General features: G+C 44.3%; 1 protein-coding gene across 3 annotated transcripts in view; it reads left to right on the forward strand.

Annotated features, from left to right (window-relative positions):
- emid1 (EMI domain containing 1) overlaps positions 1–21,090 on the forward strand; it is a 233,281-nt gene that overhangs the window by 153,158 nt on the left and 59,033 nt on the right. For all 3 annotated transcript variants that reach the window (XM_033043345.1, XM_033043346.1, XM_033043348.1), the window contains exons 5-6: positions 12,784–12,845; positions 14,024–14,168. In XM_033043345.1, coding sequence (XP_032899236.1) covers positions 12,784–12,845; positions 14,024–14,168 — 207 coding nt within the window. The remainder of the gene's footprint in view (positions 1–12,783; positions 12,846–14,023; positions 14,169–21,090) is intronic.

Raw genomic sequence — 21,090 nt, forward strand, 5'->3', positions numbered from 1 at the left:
ACAGACGGTCATCTGTTGGGTATGACCTAATTGTATATAGAGGCCTGCTGATCCCTTTTTCTGTTCTGCTTACTATCTCATAAATATGAAACGTAATATTTTCCGTTGAGAAAGTCATGTTGTCCAGTCTTGTTTTGCAGTGACTGTATCCTCTGTGCCGTGACCAATACCATTAGCATGACCGTTTTAATGTCAGTCTGTGTAAAGACAGAACTGTTGCTGGAGACCACTCCTGAGCATCTTCAGGATTATACTCACATCCCATATATGGGAGTATCTGGTACTCCTCATAGGCTTTGTACCAGTGGGTCAGTCCCAACAGTGTAATGGTCTGTCCCCTGCCATAGGTAAGTCGATAGGGCACTTCTGGCGCAGTTGATGGCACTGTAACTGAGCCCCTCATCATAGTGGAGGCCTGCCAGATATTCCAGAACAGATGGGATGTTCATGTCTCTGATTCCATGTTTGATACCACTGTGGAACCATGGTCGTGTAGGCCAATCGGGTACTACCAATTCCAGATGCAGAGTCTGTTGTATTTCCTTAATACCCGACTGATGAGGCAGGAAAGGAGGGAATGCGTAAATAAACAATTTCCCCTCCCCTCCAATGCAGCGAAAAATGCATCTGTCGCCGCTGCCCCAGGGTCTGGTTCCTGTGTAACATAACTTGATAACTGGGACCTGGTGTCTGCCACTGAATTTAGTCTTCCTGGTAGATAAGTGGTTGATATCCAAATATCTTTCTGGAGACACCATTGCCAATTTGTATGGCCAGATTGTCACATGATGTTGATTTGTTTCCACCCTGTGGTTAATGTATGCTACCACGGTGGTATTGGTATTGGTGGCTCCGCACCAATTGTACTGGCATCAGTTTGTAGTACCATGGAAAAGGTTACTGACAATGCTTGGATAGGAACAAGGCTAGAGTTATCTATCCACCATTTTAGTTCCATTTTAGCCTGATTGGTAGTTTCACAGATCTGTCAAAGTGACCTGCATAATTTAGAGTGCCTGTTTTTTGCTCTCTGTATGTTTTGGTAATGTAGAGGTCCAAATTGTGTGGCTGGAAAGGCAGCCATCATTATGCCAATTACTTTGGCTACCAATCTGATGGATGGTTTGCTGATGTCAGTGAGGTTTTTATAAGCCTCTATTAAACCTGTAGCCTTTCCCTTAGGCAGAGTCACCGACATGTGAACGAAGTTCCCTTACCTTACTGTTGCAGGTTCGAAATCCTGCCGTTCGGGAGGAACGTCCTTCCTCCCGACAATGACGAGTTGCAATGCGTGTAGCGCAATGCCACGCATGCGCCTGGCGGGCTTCTTCACGTAGTCACTCACGTGACTCCGAAGTAAAATTGTAATCGATGTACAATAATTAGGTATTGATTTTGGCTAACTGTTGAGCCATCCTGAGGTGTCGTGGGCTTAAAGCAACAAAACACCAGTGAAGGGAGATGCCCACTTTATAACCTCAATGACATACTGACATCTACACGCCAACGTTTTAAATCGTCTCATAGTTTAAGGCATCTTAGATTTTCATGCGGCATTGGGTTTAAGTTTCTTGGTTAAACCTTTAGCTTGTGTGTTTGTTAACACAAGATAGCTTATCACTGAATATGGAGTTAGTTATTGTCCTATAACATAAGTGTGTATACGCGATTTAGATACTACTGTGGCATTGGGCTTGGTTTTCTCAGTTGAGCGCTTATTCTGGCGTTATAACACAATTATCTTGGGTTTTAGTTACTTTTTTGCATATCTTTCATTTCTTTGTTCGATATCTGTCTATATACCTGTCTATATCTCTCATTTCCCTTTCCCCTGATTCTTAGTGTGAAGAAGGGTCTCGACCTACTCTCTGCTGAGTTACTCCAGCATTTTGTGTCTATCTTCGATGTCTTATAGAATCATAGAATCATAGAAAGTAGGTGCGAGAGTAGACCACCAGGTCCGTCGAGCCCGCACCGCCATTCACTCATGGCTGAACACTAAACAGACACACTTACCCACAAACAGTAGACACAAGACACAGAACACAAGACACTACCCTCCCCTTTATACCGCTTTCACCCCTCTCCACCCCAAGAACCGCGTGATCTCCTGGGGGAGGCAAAAAACCGGATAAAAACCCAGGTCCAATTCGGGAAAAAAATCCGGGAAATTCCTCTCCGACCCCAATCCAGGCGATCGACACTTGTCCAGGAGATCACTCAGGTCTTACTATACTAACCATACCTAGGTCCATATCCCTGCCCTCTCCCCGTAGCCCCTTATCCCCTTGGCAGCTAAAAAACCATCTATTTTTGACTTAACTATATTTAACGTTTCTGCTTCCACTGCTCCCTGGGGCAGTGAATTCCACAAACTAACCACCCTCTGGGTGAAGAAGTTCTTCCTCATCTCAGTTTTAAAAGAGCCCCCCCTCACTCTGCAACTATGTCCCCTAGTTCTAGCCTCCCCGATCATTGGGAACATCCTCGGTGCATCCACCCGATCAAGGCCCCTCACGATCTTATACGTTTCAATGAGATCGCCTCTCATTCTTCTAAACTCCAAAGAGTAGAGTCCCAGCTTACTTAACCTTTCCTCATATGTCAATCCCCTCATTGCAGGAATTAATCTTGTAAACCTTCGCTGCACTGCCTCCAGGGCTAGTACATCCTTTCTTAAGTATGGACCCCAGAACTGTACACAGTATTCCAAATGTGGTCTCACTAATACCGTGTACAGCTGCAGCAAGACCTCCGTGTTTTTATACTCAATCCCCCTAGCAATAAAGGCCAAAACTCCATTGGCCTTCCTGATTGCTTGCTGCACCTGCATACTGACTTTTAGTGATTCATGTACTAATACCCCTAGATCCCTTTGCGTTGCATTACAACGCAGCTCCTCCTCATTTAGAAAATAACTTGCCCTATCATTTTTTTCCCCAAAGTGAATGACTTCACATTTATTAGTATTAAATTTCATCTGCCAAGTTGTTGCCCACTCACCTAGCTTATCTATATCCTTTTGCAGACTCTTCCTATCCTCCTCATCCCCTACTTTCCCTCCCATTTTCGTATCGTCCGCAAATTTTGATATATTACACTTGGTTCCCTCCTCCAAATCATTTATATAAATTGTGAACAACTGGGGTCCCAGCACCGACCCTTGCGGAACCCCGCTAGTTACCGGTTGCCATCCCGAGTATGAACCATTTATCCCCACTCTCTGCTTCCTATTTGTTAGCCAATCCTCTACCCATGCTAATATATTACCCCCAATCCCATAATTTTTTATTTTTAGCAATAGTCTCTTATGTGGCACCTTGTCAAAAGCCTTTTGGAAGTCCAAGTATACCACATCCACCGGTTCCCCTTTATCCACCCGGGTTGTTACTTCCTCAAAGAATTCGAGCAGATTCGTTAAACACGATTTCCCCTTCACAAAACCATGCTGGTTCTGTCTGATGAAGTCATGTTTATCCAAGTGCCCCGTTAGTGTTTCTTTAATAATTGTCTCTAACATTTTACCCACCACCGATGTTAGACTAACCGGTCTATAGTTACCCGCCTTCTGTTTACTTCCTTTTTTAAATATAGGTGTTACATTGGCCATTTTCCAATCCACTGGGACCGTTCCTGCCTCCAGGGAGTTTTGGAAAATTATCACCAATGCATCCACAATCCCCACTGCTATCTCCCTCAAGACCCTTGGATGTAATCCATCAGGCCCAGGGGATTTATCCTCCTTCAGTCTCATTAATTTCCCTAATACCACCTCCTTGGTGATCTTAATAGTATTTAGCTCCTCCATTCCTACCGCCTCCTGTTTATCCAGCGTTGGAATATTTTTTGTGTCTTCTATGGTGAAGACTGATACAAAATACTCGTTTAATGCCTTTGCCATTTCCATGTTCCCCACCAACAACTCTCCAGTCTCACCCTCCAATGGACCAACGTTCACCTTAGCCACCCTTTTTCTTTTTATATAGCTATAAAAACTCTTACTATTAGTTTTTATGTTGTTCGCTAAATTCCTTTCATAGTCTATTTTCCCCGTCTTAATTAATCTCTTAGTTACTTTTTGCTGACCTTTAAATGCTTCCCAATCCTCTACCCTCCCACTATCTCTGGCTACCTTATATGCCCTTGCCTTCAGCCGAATACTATCCTTTATAGTTTTACTGAGCCATGGCTGACTGTTCTTACCCTTACCCCTTTTTTTCTTCATAGGAATAAATTTTTCTTGAAGGTTATACAGTAGATCCTTAAACGTACACCACTGCTCATGTACCGTCTTATTCTTGAGTCTGCTATCCCAGTCAACTTTGATCAGCTCAGTCCTCATACCTTCATAATCCCCCTTATTTAGACTAAGCACCCTAGCCTGAGTTTCAACCTGCTCCCCTTCTATTTGAATATGGAATTCGACCATATTGTGGTCACTTGTTCCCAACGAGTCCCTAACTATGACATTTTTAATTAATCCTGCTTCATTACACAGGACCAGATCTAAGATTGCCTCCCCCCTTGTCGGTTCTGTGACATACTGTTCTAGGAACCCGTCTCTAATACATTCTATAAACTCTTCCTCTAGTCTACCCTGCCCAGTTTGGTTTGCCCAATTAATATGAAAATTGAAGTCCCCCATGATTACAGCAGTTCCCTTTTTACATGCGTCAACTATTTGCAGATTTATGTTCTGACTAACAGCGTCACAGCTATTTGGAGGTCTATAAATTACACCCACTAGTGTTTTTTTCCCCTTGTTATTCTCTATCTGTACCCAAGCTGTTTCACTATCCTGATCCTTCAACGCAATATCCTTCCTCTCCATTGCCGTTATTCCCTCCCTTATTAAAAGGGCCACCCCTCCTCCCTTTCTTTCCTGCCTATCTTTTCTAATTGTCGAGTACCTCTCTATATTTAACTCCCAGTCCTGATCCCCTTGCAGCCATGTCTCCGTAATGGCCACGATATCATAACTATATATACTTAATTGCACCGTTAATTCATTTATCTTATTTCGAATACTCCGCGCATTTAGATAAAGCACTTTCAGATGATTTTTACTACCCTTCCTTTCCGTTTTTGCCCCTTTTACATCTAGAGCTTTATCTTCACACATTCTGGATCCTCCTGTCACATTTTGATTTTCCGCTTCCCTAGCCTCCCTAGATGAGCCCTCCAATCTATCCTTCCAAAGCACTGCTGTAATATCTTCCCTGACTAGCAATGCAACACCACCACCTCTTGCCCCTCCAATTCTATCACACCTGAAGCAATGAAATCCTGGAATATTTAGTTTCCAATCACAGCCCTCCTGCAACCATGTTTCACTGATCGCCACAACATCATCTTTTAATTGTTGTTATTGTATCTCTCAACTGCTTCATCAGGCAGCTCGTTCCAAATACCCTCTAACCTCTGTATCAAAATGTTGCCCCAAACGTTCCTATTAAATCGTTTCACTCTGTCTTTAAATCCATGTCCCTGGTTCTTGATTTCCCTATCGTGTGGAAAAAAACCTCTATGCATTCATCTTATCTATTGCCCTCTATAAAATCACCCTCAGTCTCCCGCATGCCAACAAATAAAGTCCTAACCTGCCGAAACGCTCCCTGTACCTCAGGTTCTCAAGTCCTAACAACATCCTCGTAAGTATTCTCTGCACCCTTTCCAGCTTAATGACATCTTCCCTAAAGCAGGAGTGATTAAAACTGAACAGAATACTCCTGACTGCAACTTCCCCAATGTCTTGTACAACTAGGACGTGTGGCTTAGCTTTACTCAGCGACGATGAGGCTTTGCATTTGTATATTTGTTCATATTTTCAGAGCTCGGCTGAAAGTGTAATGAAGGTTGTTAAAATTTAACGCTAGGAAATCGTCCATTATGCACGGTTTAAGAAACATTTCATCCAAAATATTATGGTAAAGCCATAAATCAGTGTAACTAAAAGCGTGTTTGGCACTGTATTTATTGTTGAAAGATATGCATAGCTCCCTAATGGGTCAGCTGGTTTACATTGAGATGGGCATATTCAAGCACAACATTATTATCATTCAATCATTTACTTAACCTCTGCCAAGAATTCCAGAGGTAAGGGCTGTTGCAGTTTAGTGTGGACGAGGGAAAGTCAAGAAGAAGCCTGATTTTCTCTTGATCAAGAGTTGCCTATTTGCATTGTGCACATATCTCACAAACGGACCTTACCAAATCCAGATCTGTAGAAGTAACTGCAGATGCTGGTTTATACCCAAGATATACACAAAGTGTTGGAGTAACTCAGCGGGTCAGGCTGTATCTCTGGGGAAAAAGGATAGACAATGTTTCAGGTTGGGACCCTTCTTCAGACTGCTTCAAATGCAAGAATTAGTTTGGAAGAGGAAGGCTGAGGATCCACAAACCTATCTTCATCGACAGGACAGTTGTGGGGAGAGTCAAAAACTTCACATTCCAGTGCATGCATGTCTCTGAAGATTTGTTTTGGATCCAGCAGTAATTCAGCAGTCTGAAGCAGGGTCCTGACCCAAAATGCCACGGCGGAGATACTGCCTGACCCACTGAATTACTCCAGCACTTTGTGTCTTATCTTTCAAATCTGGATCTGACGTCACTGTTACTTCATATTCTGTAGGGCAGGTGCCACAATGATTGCTTTCTGGGGATGGCTAGAAAGGAAATCTGCAATGAAAACTTGCAATGAAAATAATGAGGGACTTTTCACATTGCTGTTGTTTGTGAAGTTTAAGTGATGTAACACTGCTTCCCGCCCGGCACAGTGGTCAGATGGCTGGCAAGTAGAATTGCAGTGCACCACGTCGATTGCAGTGGTCCATTCAATCAGAAGACTCCATCCTACTTCAACCTCCTCTCAGTTTCCACAGCAAACTCCATTAGCAGGTGTGATTCCTTCCTCCCCCTAACGCCCTCCACAAATGTCCAATTCAGTGCCTCGACTGTTCAAAGATGTTGTCAAGCTGGAAAGGGTGCAGAGAAGATTTACGCGGATGTTGCCAGGACTCGACGGCCTGAGCTATGGGGAGTGGTTGAGCAGGCTCGGACTCTATTCCTAGGAGCGCAGGAGGATGAGGGGTGATCTTATAGATGTGTACAAAAGCATGAGAGGAATAGATCGGGTAAGCGCTCAGAATCGCTTGGCAAGAGTAGGGGAATCGTGAACCAGAGGACATAGGTTTAAGGTGAGGGGAGAAATAATTAATAGGAACCTGAGGGGTAACATTTTTTACACAGAGGGTGGTGGGTATATGGAACGAGTTGCCGGAGGAGGTAGTTGAGGCAGGTACTAACGCAATGTTTAAGAAACATTTGGACAGGTACAAGGATAGGATAGGTTTAGTGTAATATGGGCCAAACGCAGGCAGTTGGGACTTGTATAGAGGAGACATATTGGTCGGTTTGGGCTGAGGGGCATGTTTCCACATTGTATGACTCCATGTATCTATGACTATAACCAAGTTCCAAACATTGTCCACCCTGGGTGAATAGGTCTCATCTTAATTCTCTGCTCGATGCCTTGGTGACTATTGTACATTGCACCTCAAGGCTGCATGCTCAGCCCCCTGCTTTACTCACTCTATACCCATGACTGTGTAGCCGGAGGCAGTTGGTACTCCATCTTCAAGTTCGCCGATGACACCACTGCTGTTGGACGAAATACTGATGACGATGAGTATGGGAACGAGATCGATTGACTGACCAAATGGTGCCAGGACAACAACCTTGCTCCCAACGACAGTAAAACCAAGGAACTGGTTGTTGACTTTGGAAGAGGAAGGTTGAGGATCCACAAACATGTCTTCATTAATAGGACAGTAACTTCACATTCCTCCATTCCCTCCACAGATGCTGCCCGAACCACTGAGTTCTTCCAGCACTTTGTGTTTTGTGGAACATTGCACAGTCCTCCAAGCTTCATTAGACGTCTAGGATAACTCTATTTTATCAAAATAAACTTTATGCAGAATAAAAAATACTCTTGGCCCCCTGGGGTGATAACCCTTCCCTTGTTTGAGGGGCGTGCCCACCGGACTCTGCCCCATGATGTCCAGCAGCGGAAGGACCCTCGACTGTGGTCCTCCCCCACAGAGCCTTGGCGTTGGCTGCACCGAGCTTTAGTGTGCGTCCCTCAGCTCGTACTCCTGCAGTCTGGAGCGGGCCAGTCAGCAACATTCCCTAACGGACAGTCTAGCATAACTCCTTCCATTCTCTGTACACTTCCCCCCCCCCCCCCCGAAACACCACCCCCTCCCCCCAGTGCTTAGTGTGTTTTTGTTTAAAGCCTTGTCAACAAGTTACGGTTTGAGTGATTGGTGTATTTCTACTCCCGAATCCCTCCGCTGCTAACTCCCACATAGCTTTCTTATTTGCTAAAGTGTGTGCATTTTTCTAAATAACTTGCAACATCTCACATATAGCCACAATGAAATAATTATGCGCTCGTTTTTCACGTTGATTAATGCCATGCAATTTGCTGCCAATCTCGGAGTGGACACTTTTCTGTTGAAAGTTTGTGTTTTTCATTGCAAGTTCAAAATCAGCAGAAAAGCCCAGAGGTGCCTGACTTCCCCACTAATGCACTCTTAATTGTTATTTATAGCTAATCTCTGCTTTTTGTCTTGCAACCAGCTGGGTCCCCATTCTAAAACTCACCCCCTGATTCAGTGCGCAGTTCTCATTATGTAGAACTGTATTGAAAATTAATTGAAGAAATTCTAATAAATAACGCGCTTAACATAGCAGCACCCTTGCATTCTCACTTTGTAACCTGAGTTTAGTTTAGAGATAGAGGTGGGGAGGGGTGGAACAAAAGTCTGGTACGGAAATATTTAATAAGAACCTGAGCTGTAATCTTTTTTTACACAAAGGGTGTTGGGTGTATGCAGGGGCAGAAATCCCGGGGGGGGGGGGGGTGCAGGGGAGACATGCCCCCCCCCTCTGTTTTGAGAGGTGGGTGGACGATCCTCCCCAAGTTTTTGCAATCCGGATTTTAAAACCCGGTGAAATCTCCGCTTTCCGTGAGACAGTGGGGGTGGGACTGCTGATAGAGGGCAGTGATTGGAGGAGTGAGACGTGGCACAGACCTGCGCCTCATCCGCAGCCAGGATCGATCCCGGCTCTCCAGCGCTGTCCCGTCCCCACCCAAGTGCCCACCCCACCCCCTCTCCACGGGTGGCCAGAGAGGTCGGGAGTGGACCCCCAGGGAGTGGACCCCCAGGCCCACAGCCAGCGCAGAGAAGCAGCGCAAAACCCAGCTCAACTCTGCCTGTCCCACCAGGTTAACCTACAGCCCTGCCTGGACTTGCGAGAAATATGGCCAGCGCGGAGAAGCAGCGCTGGTGACCCGTCAGTCCAGACAGGGCTGTAGGTTAACCCGGTGAAACAGGCAGAGTTGAGCTGCGTTTAACGCTGGATTGAGCCTCCGAAGCCTCGCGCGCGTGTGTGTGAGTGTGCGCATGCGCGCGCGGCCACCAAAATATTGTGTCCCCCCCTTGTCCCTCGGCCCCCTACATATTTTGAGAGCGATTTCCGTGCCTGGGTGTATGGAACGAGCTGCTGGAGGAGGCAGTCGAGGCAGCTACTATCGCAACATTTCAGAAACATTTAGACAGGTACATGGATAGGACAGGTTTGGCGGGATATTGGCAGAACGCAGGCAGGTGAGACTAGTGTCGATGGGACATGTTGGTCGTTGTGCTTAGAAGTCTTTAGTGCAACCAAAGATAGTCCTTGGTTCATCGAAAAGCGTGGTGTAGTGTTTAAGAAGTTGATGGTGTTTGGGAAGAAGCTATTCTTGAACTTAGTAGTCACGGTTTTCAGACTCCTGTACCTTCTTCCCGGAGTGCAATGAGAGCGTGGCCAGGGTGGTGTGGGTCTCTGATGATACTGGCTGCCGTTTTTGAGGCAGTGTCTTCTATAGATCCTTTCGATGGCGGTGAGGTGAGTACCTGTGATGGACCAGGCAGTGTTCACCACCTTTAGTAATCTCCTTCAAGAGATGCATTTCTTTTGTAAGAGTTCTAGTGCAAAGCTCTAAAGAACATATTTTACTCAGATTTGTAATATAAAGTCCCCTAGAGATTGACGTCTTAATAAATTTCAAAATATTGACATAAACTGCAACACCATCATCTTTGGATCCAGTTCAAGAATAAAGATCACATGAAATGAAAGTGTGGCCAGGACTTTGGTCTTTAATGTTCTTCCACCACTTTGTTTGTCGCTCAAGATTCTAGCACCTGCACTTTCTTGAATCTTCAGAATTACTTGTTCAAGTTCCTTAATTTTGAGGTCATAAGATCATAAATTATAGGAGTAGAATTAGGCCATTCTGCCCATCAAGTCTACTCAGCCATTCATTCATGGCTGATTTATCCCTCCCTCCTAACCCCATTCTCCTGCCTTCTCCCCATAACCTCTGACACCTGTACTAATCAAGAATCTATCTATCTCTGCATCCACAGCCTTCTGTGGCAAAGAATTCCACAGGTTCACCACCATCTGACTAAAGAAAATTCTCCTCATCTCCTTCCTAAAAGAAGGTTCTTTAATTCTGAGGCTATGACCTCTAGTCCTAGACTCTCCCACTAGTGGAAATATCCCCTCCACATCCACTCCATCCAGGCTTCACTATTCTGTATGTTTCAATGAGGTCCCCCCTCATTCTTCTAAACTCCAGCGAGTACAGGCCCAGTGCCGACAAACGTTCATCGTAGGTTAACCTACTCATTCCTGGGATCATTCTTGTAAACCTCCTCTGGACTATCTCCAGAGCCAGCACATCCTTCCTCAGATATGGTGCCCAAAATTGCTCACAATATTCCAAATGCGGCCTTACCAGCTCCTTGTAGAGCCTCAGCATTACGTCCCTGTAACATTACATCATTAAATTACAACATTAAATCTTCAGTGACATCTGCTGGAAATAAATTTGGAACAGCGGTGAAGACCGTTGTTGAATAATCTGCTGACTCGTTGTGGAGGCTGAAAGGTGAGGGATTGCTGAGTAATTGATGGTGACGGGGAAAACTTTGGACCACGGGAAGAGTCAACCGGCCTAGTCCTTGAGCAGGGGATTGGCAAATGGAATTTCATTTAGGAAGTGTGAGATGATGTATTTAAGGAATACAACAAGGCAAGGAAATAAACAATAAATTGGAGAATGTCGAGAGGTTTGCAAGAACAGAGAGGCCATGAAGTGTATGTCGACACATCCTTAAAGACGGCAAGGCAGGGCAATAAGGTGGTTGAAAAAGCATAGAGGGTGTTTCCTTTATTAGCGGAGGAATAGAATAGGAGAAGGGAGGTTGTTCTGGAATCTGAATCACAGGGAGAAGGTGCAGATGCTGTACAGACAGCACCCGTAGTCAGGATCCAACCCGGGTTTCTGGTGCTGTGAGGCAGCAACACCTCGCCTGAACCACTTGCCGCCCAAGTGTTATTGTCTGGTCAGGCTATTGATTGAGTGATCTGCAAGCTGGGCGTCCTGTGGAGAAGCAGGAAATTGCTGTCAGCAGCTTCTGGATTTCCATGTTTAACCGAGCGAAGGCGTTGCCAAAGGTTACCGGGATGTTTACAGTAATGGAGATGGCTGCTGGCTGCTTCGTTGTCATGACAACGGGAAAATGGAGGATAGTCACTTGGCCGTTCAGAAGGATGACCAATGTGGGCAACTGGACCACTGCCTGGTTGGTCCCCATTAGGATGTGTCCCTTAAATCCTCCATCCACCCCAAGACCGGGATCCAGTCGATGTTTTCAATGTTAAAAGCTCCTCAGTTTACCTTAACTTTTTGTCATCTGGCAATGCTTTGAAATTGTGCTGATTTTGAATTTGCAATTAAAAACATTGAGAAAATTTTAACCTCCCCATTTCTGGTTAAAGCAGATAAAAGTTAAAATATACATGTAGAAATAAAGAACTGCAGATGCTGTTTAATACACAAAAGGAGGCAAAGTGCTGGAGTAACTCAGACAGGTCAGGCAGCATCTCTGGAGAACAATGGTAGATGATGTTTCATGGTTGAGACCCTTATTCAGACTGATTGTAGGGCGAGGGGGGGTGAAGAAAGTTGGAAAAGGGGTTGATTTGTCAGTCAATCAGTCTGAAGAAGGGTTTCGACCCAAAAAGTCACCAATTCCTTAAAAAGTCGACAAATCTTAACTAAAAACTCCATTGTAGAACTCCGAGACATCTCTATTGGTTTAATTGGTAAGTGGAGCTGAAGATGCTTTGGTGCTTTCGATGTTGACTTACTACGGTTATTATGAGCTGAAATAATATGTACTTTGATTCCCACAGTTATCACAAGTAACTATAACTTTATTTTGAGTTGCATTTATCACATGGATTTTCAAATAAAATTTTAGAAGAGAAAAAATTGACAGCACAGTTGCCTTATAGCGCCAGAGACCCGGGTTCAATTCTGACTACGGGTGCTGTCTGTTTGGAGTTTGTACATTTCTCCCGTGACTGCGTGGGTTTCCTCCGCATGCTCCGGTTTCCTCCCACACTCCCATGATGTGCAGGTTTGTAGGTTGATTTGGCTTTGGTAAAAATTGTTAATATTCGTGGGGATTACTGGTCGGAGCGAACTCAGTGGGCCGAAGGGCCTGTTTCCGCGCTGAATCTCTAAACTAAAGAGAAAAATGTAACTTAAAACATTTATAATGGTACAGGCATTCAGTATCTATATCTTATTTTCTTAATACGTCAATATTTTTTAAAAACTTGAAATTCTTATTAAAAATTGCAACTCTTTTACAGATTGTTTGAACTGCAGTAGGATTTCCCAGCTGACAGACCGTTTGGGAACACTGGAACAAAAGGTACATTGAGCTGCATTGCAAGATGCTTTATTTGACAGATCATTTGCGGCGCAGAATAGGCCATTCGGCCCGCGTATCTATACTGTGTTTATATTCTGCAGGAGCCTCATCCCAATCCATCACCATCACCTTATAACATATCCTTCTCTTCCCCTTTATCTCCTCCTTTGGTTTTAGAGGAGCTAAGCTTAGTTGACTCAATTATGATAGTGAATCTCATATTTCTAAGTGAAGTAAGTCATAGGTGCAGAATTAGGCCATTCGGCTCTTCGAGTCTACTCTGCCATTCAATCACGGCTGATTTATATTTCCCTCTCAACCCCATTCTCCTGCCTTCTCCTCGTAACCCATGACACCCTTACTAATCTAGAATCTCCGCTTTAAAAATACCCAATGACTTGGCCTCCATAACCATCTGTGGCAATGAATTCTACAGATTCCACAGATTCACCACCCTCTGACTAAAGAAACGTAGTCCAGTTTCTCCAGAGATGCTGCCTGACCCGCTGAGTTACTCCAGCATTTTGTGCCTATCTTTGGTATAAAGCAGCATCTGCAGTTCCTTTTTATTACCATGTACAATTCTGTTTGTTTTTCATGTATGTGGGTTGGCATACTTTAGGACGGGTGTTGGAGTTCTTTCAACTTAATTTTGTAGCTTGCTTAAGAAATGCCAAAGGTAATTTTTCACATTAATTGCCTCATTTCTGTTTGACTGCAGAGAATCCGGGCAAAATCTCCCTCTGCTTGCAGATTATAAATTACAATGAGTAGACAAAGTTCCCACCTTATCTTTATTCAAAAACCCAATCTAGAGAGGTAGTAAATCAAATTGTAAGATTTGATTACTGATGCAATGATGTCTCTAGCTATATTTGCAATTGTTTATGATCTCTAAACTAGTGATTGAAATCTCATTGCAGTATAGATTAAAACATGATGGGTCAATTGTACTTTTGATCATTTGATGTTTTATGGATTTTTTCCTAATGGTTTCAGCATCAAATATCAACTATATTGAATAAGTTTGAATTGTTTGACAGCGAGTGAACAAATTCAATTTACTGTATATTCTTCTACATATAAACCACTTTTCATTTGGACGCTGAATTCTCCAATTATAAGTAACCCCCCTTCCCCCTTTCTCTTTCTTCGCCCCACCTGTGCTGGTGTTACAGGTTGCACTACTGGCGGCCGCTGAGCCCGTGACCCCCCTATTGTCCAACCATGGCCACCTAACAAGTAAAGGAGCAGCTGAAGATGCCCACAAACTGCGAGGAGCCCCAGCCGCACGTGGTGTACCTGGAGTGCGGGGGCCTAAAGGTCAGTCATCACCAATAATGTCACACAGTAACCCTCGGTATTACAGACCTCTTTATAACGGAGTTTGGTTATAGCGGACCAAATCTGCGGGAGATCGAGATGTGTGCTTATCAGAATGACCGCAAGATGGTTGGAGTGATTCTTAGTTTAGTTTAGCTTTCGAGACACTGCACATTGATGTTGGTCTGTTCTTGCTTCTAATAGCAGCGTTTTAATACTTTGGAGAATTGCACATGTGAATAGTGTTTTGTAAACACTTTAGTTTAGTTTAGAGATACAGCATGGAAACACCGAGTCCACGCCACCCAGCGATCACCCGCACACTAGTCCTATCCGGCACAGTAGGGACAATTTACAAATGCAAATTAAAGCGCAAACTTACACATCTTTGCCATGTTGGAGGAAACCGGAGCACCCGGAGGAAACCCACGCAGTCACAGGGAGAACGTGCAAACTCCGTACAGACAGCACCCGAGGTCTAGGATCGAACCCAACTCTACTGCTGTGCCACGGTGCTGAATATTCTATCACAGAATATTACACTGGAAAAATGTTTTTACTATATACTTATTTAACCCCATGAAATAAAGGAGACACTGAAAATGCATTTCTGGTTGTCCCACGCTCACCTCATTCTTCCAGCTTTCTACCACCACTGAAGTAGGATCCCGACCCGAAACGTGGTCTGTCCATTTCCCTCCACAGATGCTGCCTGACCCGTTGAGTTCCTCCAGCACTTTGTGCTTTGCTCATGCATCCAGTATCTGCAGGTTTTGTGTCTACATTTCTAGTTGAGTCATGTTACATTATCTTGAATTTTTAGTCACATTATTTAAGCTTGCCTGTGTTTGAAACATTAATGGTGCACCTCAAGCTCAGGATGCAACCGATTCTTAAAAAGTTTGGAAGTTTTATCCTTATCTTTTGCTGTGACAAGTCTGGTTAGGGGAAATTCTAATTCCATTGTGACAAAACATACTAAATGGTATGCAGAAAGCACCAAGCCTGTTTTTGATTAGCTTTGCAGACTCTGTTGTCAAAATTCTAGACAAAATCCTGTGTGATAATTTGTTCAATTAATCTGTGGGGCATAATGCTTATTGGAGGAAACATCATAAAATCTTATTTGGTAAACAGCATCATGTTGTTGCAGGACCCAACAATGAATTGAAATTAGTGAGACTGGTTCAAAATGTAAGCGTCGATTTGGCGAAACCAACACTGACAGACTGCTTCATCTATATTACGTAAAGGGTGGCACAGTGGCGCAGCAGTAGAGTTGTTGCCTTACAGCGCCGGAGACCCGGGTTCGATCCTGACCATGAGTGCTGTCTGTATGGAGTTTGTATGTTCTTCCTGTGACCGCTTGGTTCTCCGGGTATCAAGTTTCCTCCCTCCCTCCCTCGACATACAGGTTTGTAGGTTAATTGGCTTCTGTAAATTGTAAATTGTCCCTAATGTATAGGATAGTGCTAGTGTACGGGGTGATCGCTGGTCAGCGCAGGCCCGAACTTAGAGATACTTCCACGCTGTATCTCTAAGCTAAACTAATTTTGCAAAATGTTTCACTGCAACATTATCAAATGATAGATTTATCAGCCCTGCACATGGGAGATATTAGAGGAGATGCCAAAAGCCTGAACAACTCTTTCAGAATGGAATTAAGGGTGAAGAGTTCCCAAAGTTGGGGCTTTTGCAACTGATGACATGTTTTCAAGAGAGAGTTAGATTTAGGTCTTAGGGCTAAGGGAATCAAGGGATAAGGGGAAAAAGCCAGAAGGGGGTACTGATTTTGGATGATCAGCTATGATCATATTGAATGGCGGTGCTGGCTCGAAGGGCCGAATGGCCTACTCCTGTACCTATTTTCTATGTTTCTGTTTGTCAAGGCTGGAAAATTCAAAGATGAGCAAGAAACTAAAACTTGAGAGTTGCAGGTGTCTTTGGAGTGGCGTGGGCTGGGAGGGATTATAGTTTAGTAATGCCCCTGTCCCACTTAGGAAACCTGAACGGAAACCTCTGGAGACTTTGCGCCCCACCCAAGGTTTCCGTGCGGTTCCCGGAGGTTGCAGGTGGTTGCCGGAGGTTGCAGGTAGTGGAAGCAGGTAGGGAGACTGACAAAAACCTCCGGGAACCGCACGGAAACCTTGGGTGGGGCGCAAAGTCTCCAGAGGTTTCCATTCAGGTTTCCTAAGTGGGACAGGGGCATAAGGGTGCAGTCATGACAAGATCGTCCCAATGTTGTTCAGTCGCCAGTGTGGGACTATAAGCAGAGGGGTGAGCCGATCTCAGAGTTTGTTGGAACGCAGGCAGTTTTTGGATGTTCTCAAGTTTGTGGAATCGTAGAGTCATGTGTCAAGGAAGAGGGTCCTTGTCACACCAGGTGTGTGGTGACTATCGTGCATCCTATTTATGCTAATCCCACTCTAGCCCTTTCCTTCTATTCTTCCCACATCCCCATTCACTTCACTCAGTCTACCACCCACCTACACACTTGAGGCAAGCTAAAGCGGCCAGTTATAGAGTCATACAGTTATAGAGTCATACAGCGTGGAGACAGGCCCTTTGGCCTAACTTCCCACGTCATTTACACCAGTCCCACCTGCCTGCTTTTGGCCCATATCCATCTAAACCTACCACATCCATGTACTTGTCTAGATGTTTCTTAAATGTTGAAATAGTACCTGCTAGTCTTAACCTACTGACACACACATGTTTGCAACGTGGAAGGAAATCGGACCACCCAATGAAATTCTACACAGCCACAAGGGAAATGTGTAAGCTGTGTACAGACAGCACCAGAAGTCAGCCTTGATCTTGGGTCATTGGACTGTAGAACAAGGGTGATGACCCAATGCCAATTGTAAAGTCACACATAGAGGTGACCGAGATATGGGTGGGGATTTCACTGGCGGGTGAGCTGGGCAGGGGCAGATATAGGTACAGAGATAGAAACAAACCTGTAGTCATAAGAACTGTAACTCAGCTGGAAGTTAAACATAATGTCAAGGTGATGAGTGATTAGATTTAGTATTTTTTGCCAGAGCTGAGAATGTTGGTTAGAGTTTGCGCCCATAGAACATTGAACAGTACAGCACAGGAACAGGCCCTTCGGCCCACAATGTCCACGCCGAACATGATGCCAAGATAAACTCTTTTTGCGTGATCCAAATCCCTCCATTCCCTGCATCTCCATGTGTCTGTCCTAAAGCCTCTTAAACGCCACTGTGGTATCTGCCTGCAGCGCGTTCCAGGCACCCACCACTCTCTGTGTACAAAAAATACTTGCCCCACACACATCCTTTTATCTTTGCCCTTCTCACCTAAACACCTGCCGAGGTCGTGGTTCATCAACTCACATGGTTCGTTTGCTACAGGTGACTGACTATCCTCTGACTGATAATACAGGGAATATCCGATTTCCAATAAAAGACACAGATGTACCTCTATGGCATTCTTTCTGGGTCAAGGAAACAAAAGCATTAGAGATATTCAAAAGGGAACTGGCTTCAAGAAGGATGGGTTTCAATGGTCTGAATGGCAGTCTGCCATCCTTGACTTCCCTGTTGTTTGACTGTGCTTGAGTCCCCACTTCCCCTCACCCTGGGGCCATTGCCTTCCTATCTGCAGCAGTCACTGCATTATTACTAAATGCTTCTGCCCGCACATTCCACATTTCTTGCGCACAGATCAAGCGTTGCTCGTATGTGGATGGTTTTAAGAGCGTGCAATTGCGGATGAAAAATAACTTTGAATAACATTTACGACAGAAGTATTACCAAAACTTGCAGCAACATTCCAAAAAGTTATCTACAAGTCTCTGTATAAAGCATGGTAACATTTAACAAGCCACATGGTGCAAATGATAGTGGTGGGAGAAGGAAGGAGGAAGTCTAATTGCCCTCTGCTTTCCCCCAATCCAAAGCTGGTAGAGCTACAGCGCTGGAGACCGGGGTTCAATCCTGACCTCGGGTGCTGTCTGTGTGGAGTTTGCACGTTCTTCCTGTGACCGTGTGGGTTTCCACCGGGTGCTCCGGTTTCCTCCCACATCCTAAAGACGTGCGGGTTTGTCGGTTAATTGTCCTCTGTAAATTGCCCCTAGTGTGGCGGGATGGGATGTGAAAGTCAGATAACAGAACTAGTGTGAACTGGTGATCATTTCCATCTCAAAGAGTTGAAAGATTTGCATAATTGTTCTGCAAATAAACCACAATTTTCTTTTTATAAAAATGAGGATTCAATTACTGCATTGTAGTGCATAGCTTGGATTTTTATCTCAATCAATCTCAGAAATGTAACTTGATCCAACTGGAAGGATGGTGCTCAGATTAATTGAATCAAAGTGCATGTCTTGCAATCCTCAATTCAAAGATTCCGTCTCCCCATTCACCCTCTAGGTGTGTGCAGTTGAAATCATTTCTGGAAATTCAGTCACTATGTTATCAGAAAATACCACTTTTGCCAAACTATCGATTGGGAATTGACGTACATCTTTATCATGATTATCTACCCTTTATCTGGTATGCTTCATTTGTCTGAAGAAGGGTCGCAACCCGAAACATCACCTATTCCTTTTCTCCAGAGATGCTGTATGACCCACTGAGATTTTTGTGTCTATCTTCATGTTTCATTTCTTCCTCTGCGAAAATGAGAAAGGAATTTGGCACTGGATGGGCTGGACCATGGGTGGCAAAAGCACCTTCTCATTCTCTGTGGGTCACTGTGAAAGGAATGGAGACACAAACATTAGAACCGTTTAGAAGGGAGTTGTGAAGAAGGATCGGAAGTTGCAAAGAAGGATCCCAAACCAAAATGTCCTCTGTCCATTCCCCCCCACCAATGCTGCCTGACACGCCGAGTTCCTCCAGCACTTTAATTTTTGCTCAAGGTTCCACCAGCTGCAGTTCCTTGTGTCCCTCATTCTCTGCATTGGAGTGTTCATGAACAGCTCCTTTCCAGCAACCATCAGGCTCTTGAACACCACTCAAAACTAACCACAACCTCAGTAACTATGATCTTCTAATGACTGTGCCTTTGGTTGCACTATGGACATCAGTTTTGTACAATTATGGTTATTTAGTACTGCAGTCATTAGTTTATTGTTTCATTTCTAGTTTAGAGATGCAGTGCGGGAACAGGCCCTTCGGCCCACTAAGTCCATGCTGACCAATGATCCCCGCACATTAACACTATCCTACACACACTAGGGACAATTTACAATTTTACCAATCCAATTAACCTACAAACCTATACTCCTTTGGATTGTGGGAGCAAACGAGAGCTCCCGAGGAATACCTAAACAGGTCACGTGAAAGTCTGTACAGACAGCACCCATAGTCAGGATCGAACCCGCGGTTTCAGAATCAGCATACAACTCTGGCGCTGTAAGGGAGCAACTCTACTGTTGGGCCACCTTATGTATTTTTGATTATTATATATTATCAGTATTATTGGTGTTTACAGGCCTATTAAACTGCAGCAACTAAGAATTTCATTGTTCGATTGTCAGTGCGTATAACAATTAAACACTCTTGACTCATATTTAATTTAAATTGATCTTTCAACTGAGGTATTTACTCTCAAGAGTCAGGAGTATTTAATTGTCATAAGAACCAGGAACAGAACAAATAAATTCTTCCACAAAGTGATGGAGTGACTCAGCGGGTCAGGCAGCATCTCTGGAGAACATGGATAGGCAATATTTCAGGTCGGGAAAACTTCTTCAGAACAAACCATCACCCATTTATGTTTTCCACAGGTGCTGCCTGACCTGTTGAGTTGCTTTGCATCTTTTTTTTCTAAACCAGCATCTGTAGAAGATGGGTCCCGACCCAAAAGGTCACCCATCCTTTTTCTCCAGTAAAGCTGCCTGGCCTGTTGAGTTACTCCAGCACTTTGTGTCTATCTTTGACATAAACCAGCATCTGGGGTTCTTTGTGTCCAAATAAATTCATGCTCTCAGTGTCTCTTGGGCACGATACCTCTTCTTTCCATTTACCTCTCCTTTAATGTCATCTTCACATGAGAGGTCGATTGTGGGGATGGGCACAGAAACAAAGTTCCCCCATCCAGCTCTGGAAAAGCATAGCCTGCAGTTGGTTGCATTGTTTCAATCTTACATGTGTTTTGACACAAAATGCACAAAGAGTTTGCTTAAATATTTACTATGCAAATATTTGGCATCCCTCAGATCAAATTGGGAACAAATGTACTAATTCCTGGTTCTGCATGGGGTCTTGGCACTCGTCAAGGCTTAAAGAGAGAACATATGAAGGTGATTCTCAGATCCTGCCTTGTCTGCAAGGAGCTACACTCAACTTGAGAGCAGAGGGAAGGGTCAGGGTGACAGAGCTGTAACACCGTCTCTGTACAGCTCCGTTACTCCACCATTTTGTGTCTATCTTCGGTATTCCACCATTTTGTGTCTATCTTCGGTCCTGTCCTCCAGCGATGCTGCCTGACCCGCTGAGAAACTCCAGCATTTTGTGCCTTCTTTGTTAAACCAGCATCTGCAGTTCCTTGTATCTCCAGTAAATACTCTACATAGGTTTAGGTTTATTATTGGCACATGTACCAAGGTACAGTTTGTTGTGCATGCTCTCCAATAAGATCAGACAATACTATACATAAGTACAATCAAGCCAAACTCAAGTACAATAGGTAGAGCAAAGGGGAAAATACAGATTGCAGATCAGTGCACATCAGTTCCATTGACAAGGTCCAATGTCTGCAATGGGGTGGAGGAGAACTGAGAAGAGGTGTAAAGTTCAACTATTGTGTCATTCAGCTTCTTTGCCAGTGTTATCCCCATAACTGGAATTATTTGAAAGCAAGAATGGTCACCAAGTTGACGAAAATCTTCCAATGGTCACCTGTTATGTTGCAGATAACAGAGGGTATCGGCAGCGTGATAATAACCCTA

Source organism: Amblyraja radiata, chromosome 25, assembly GCF_010909765.2.
Source record: "Amblyraja radiata isolate CabotCenter1 chromosome 25, sAmbRad1.1.pri, whole genome shotgun sequence".
Classification (NCBI taxonomy): domain Eukaryota; kingdom Metazoa; phylum Chordata; class Chondrichthyes; order Rajiformes; family Rajidae; genus Amblyraja; species Amblyraja radiata.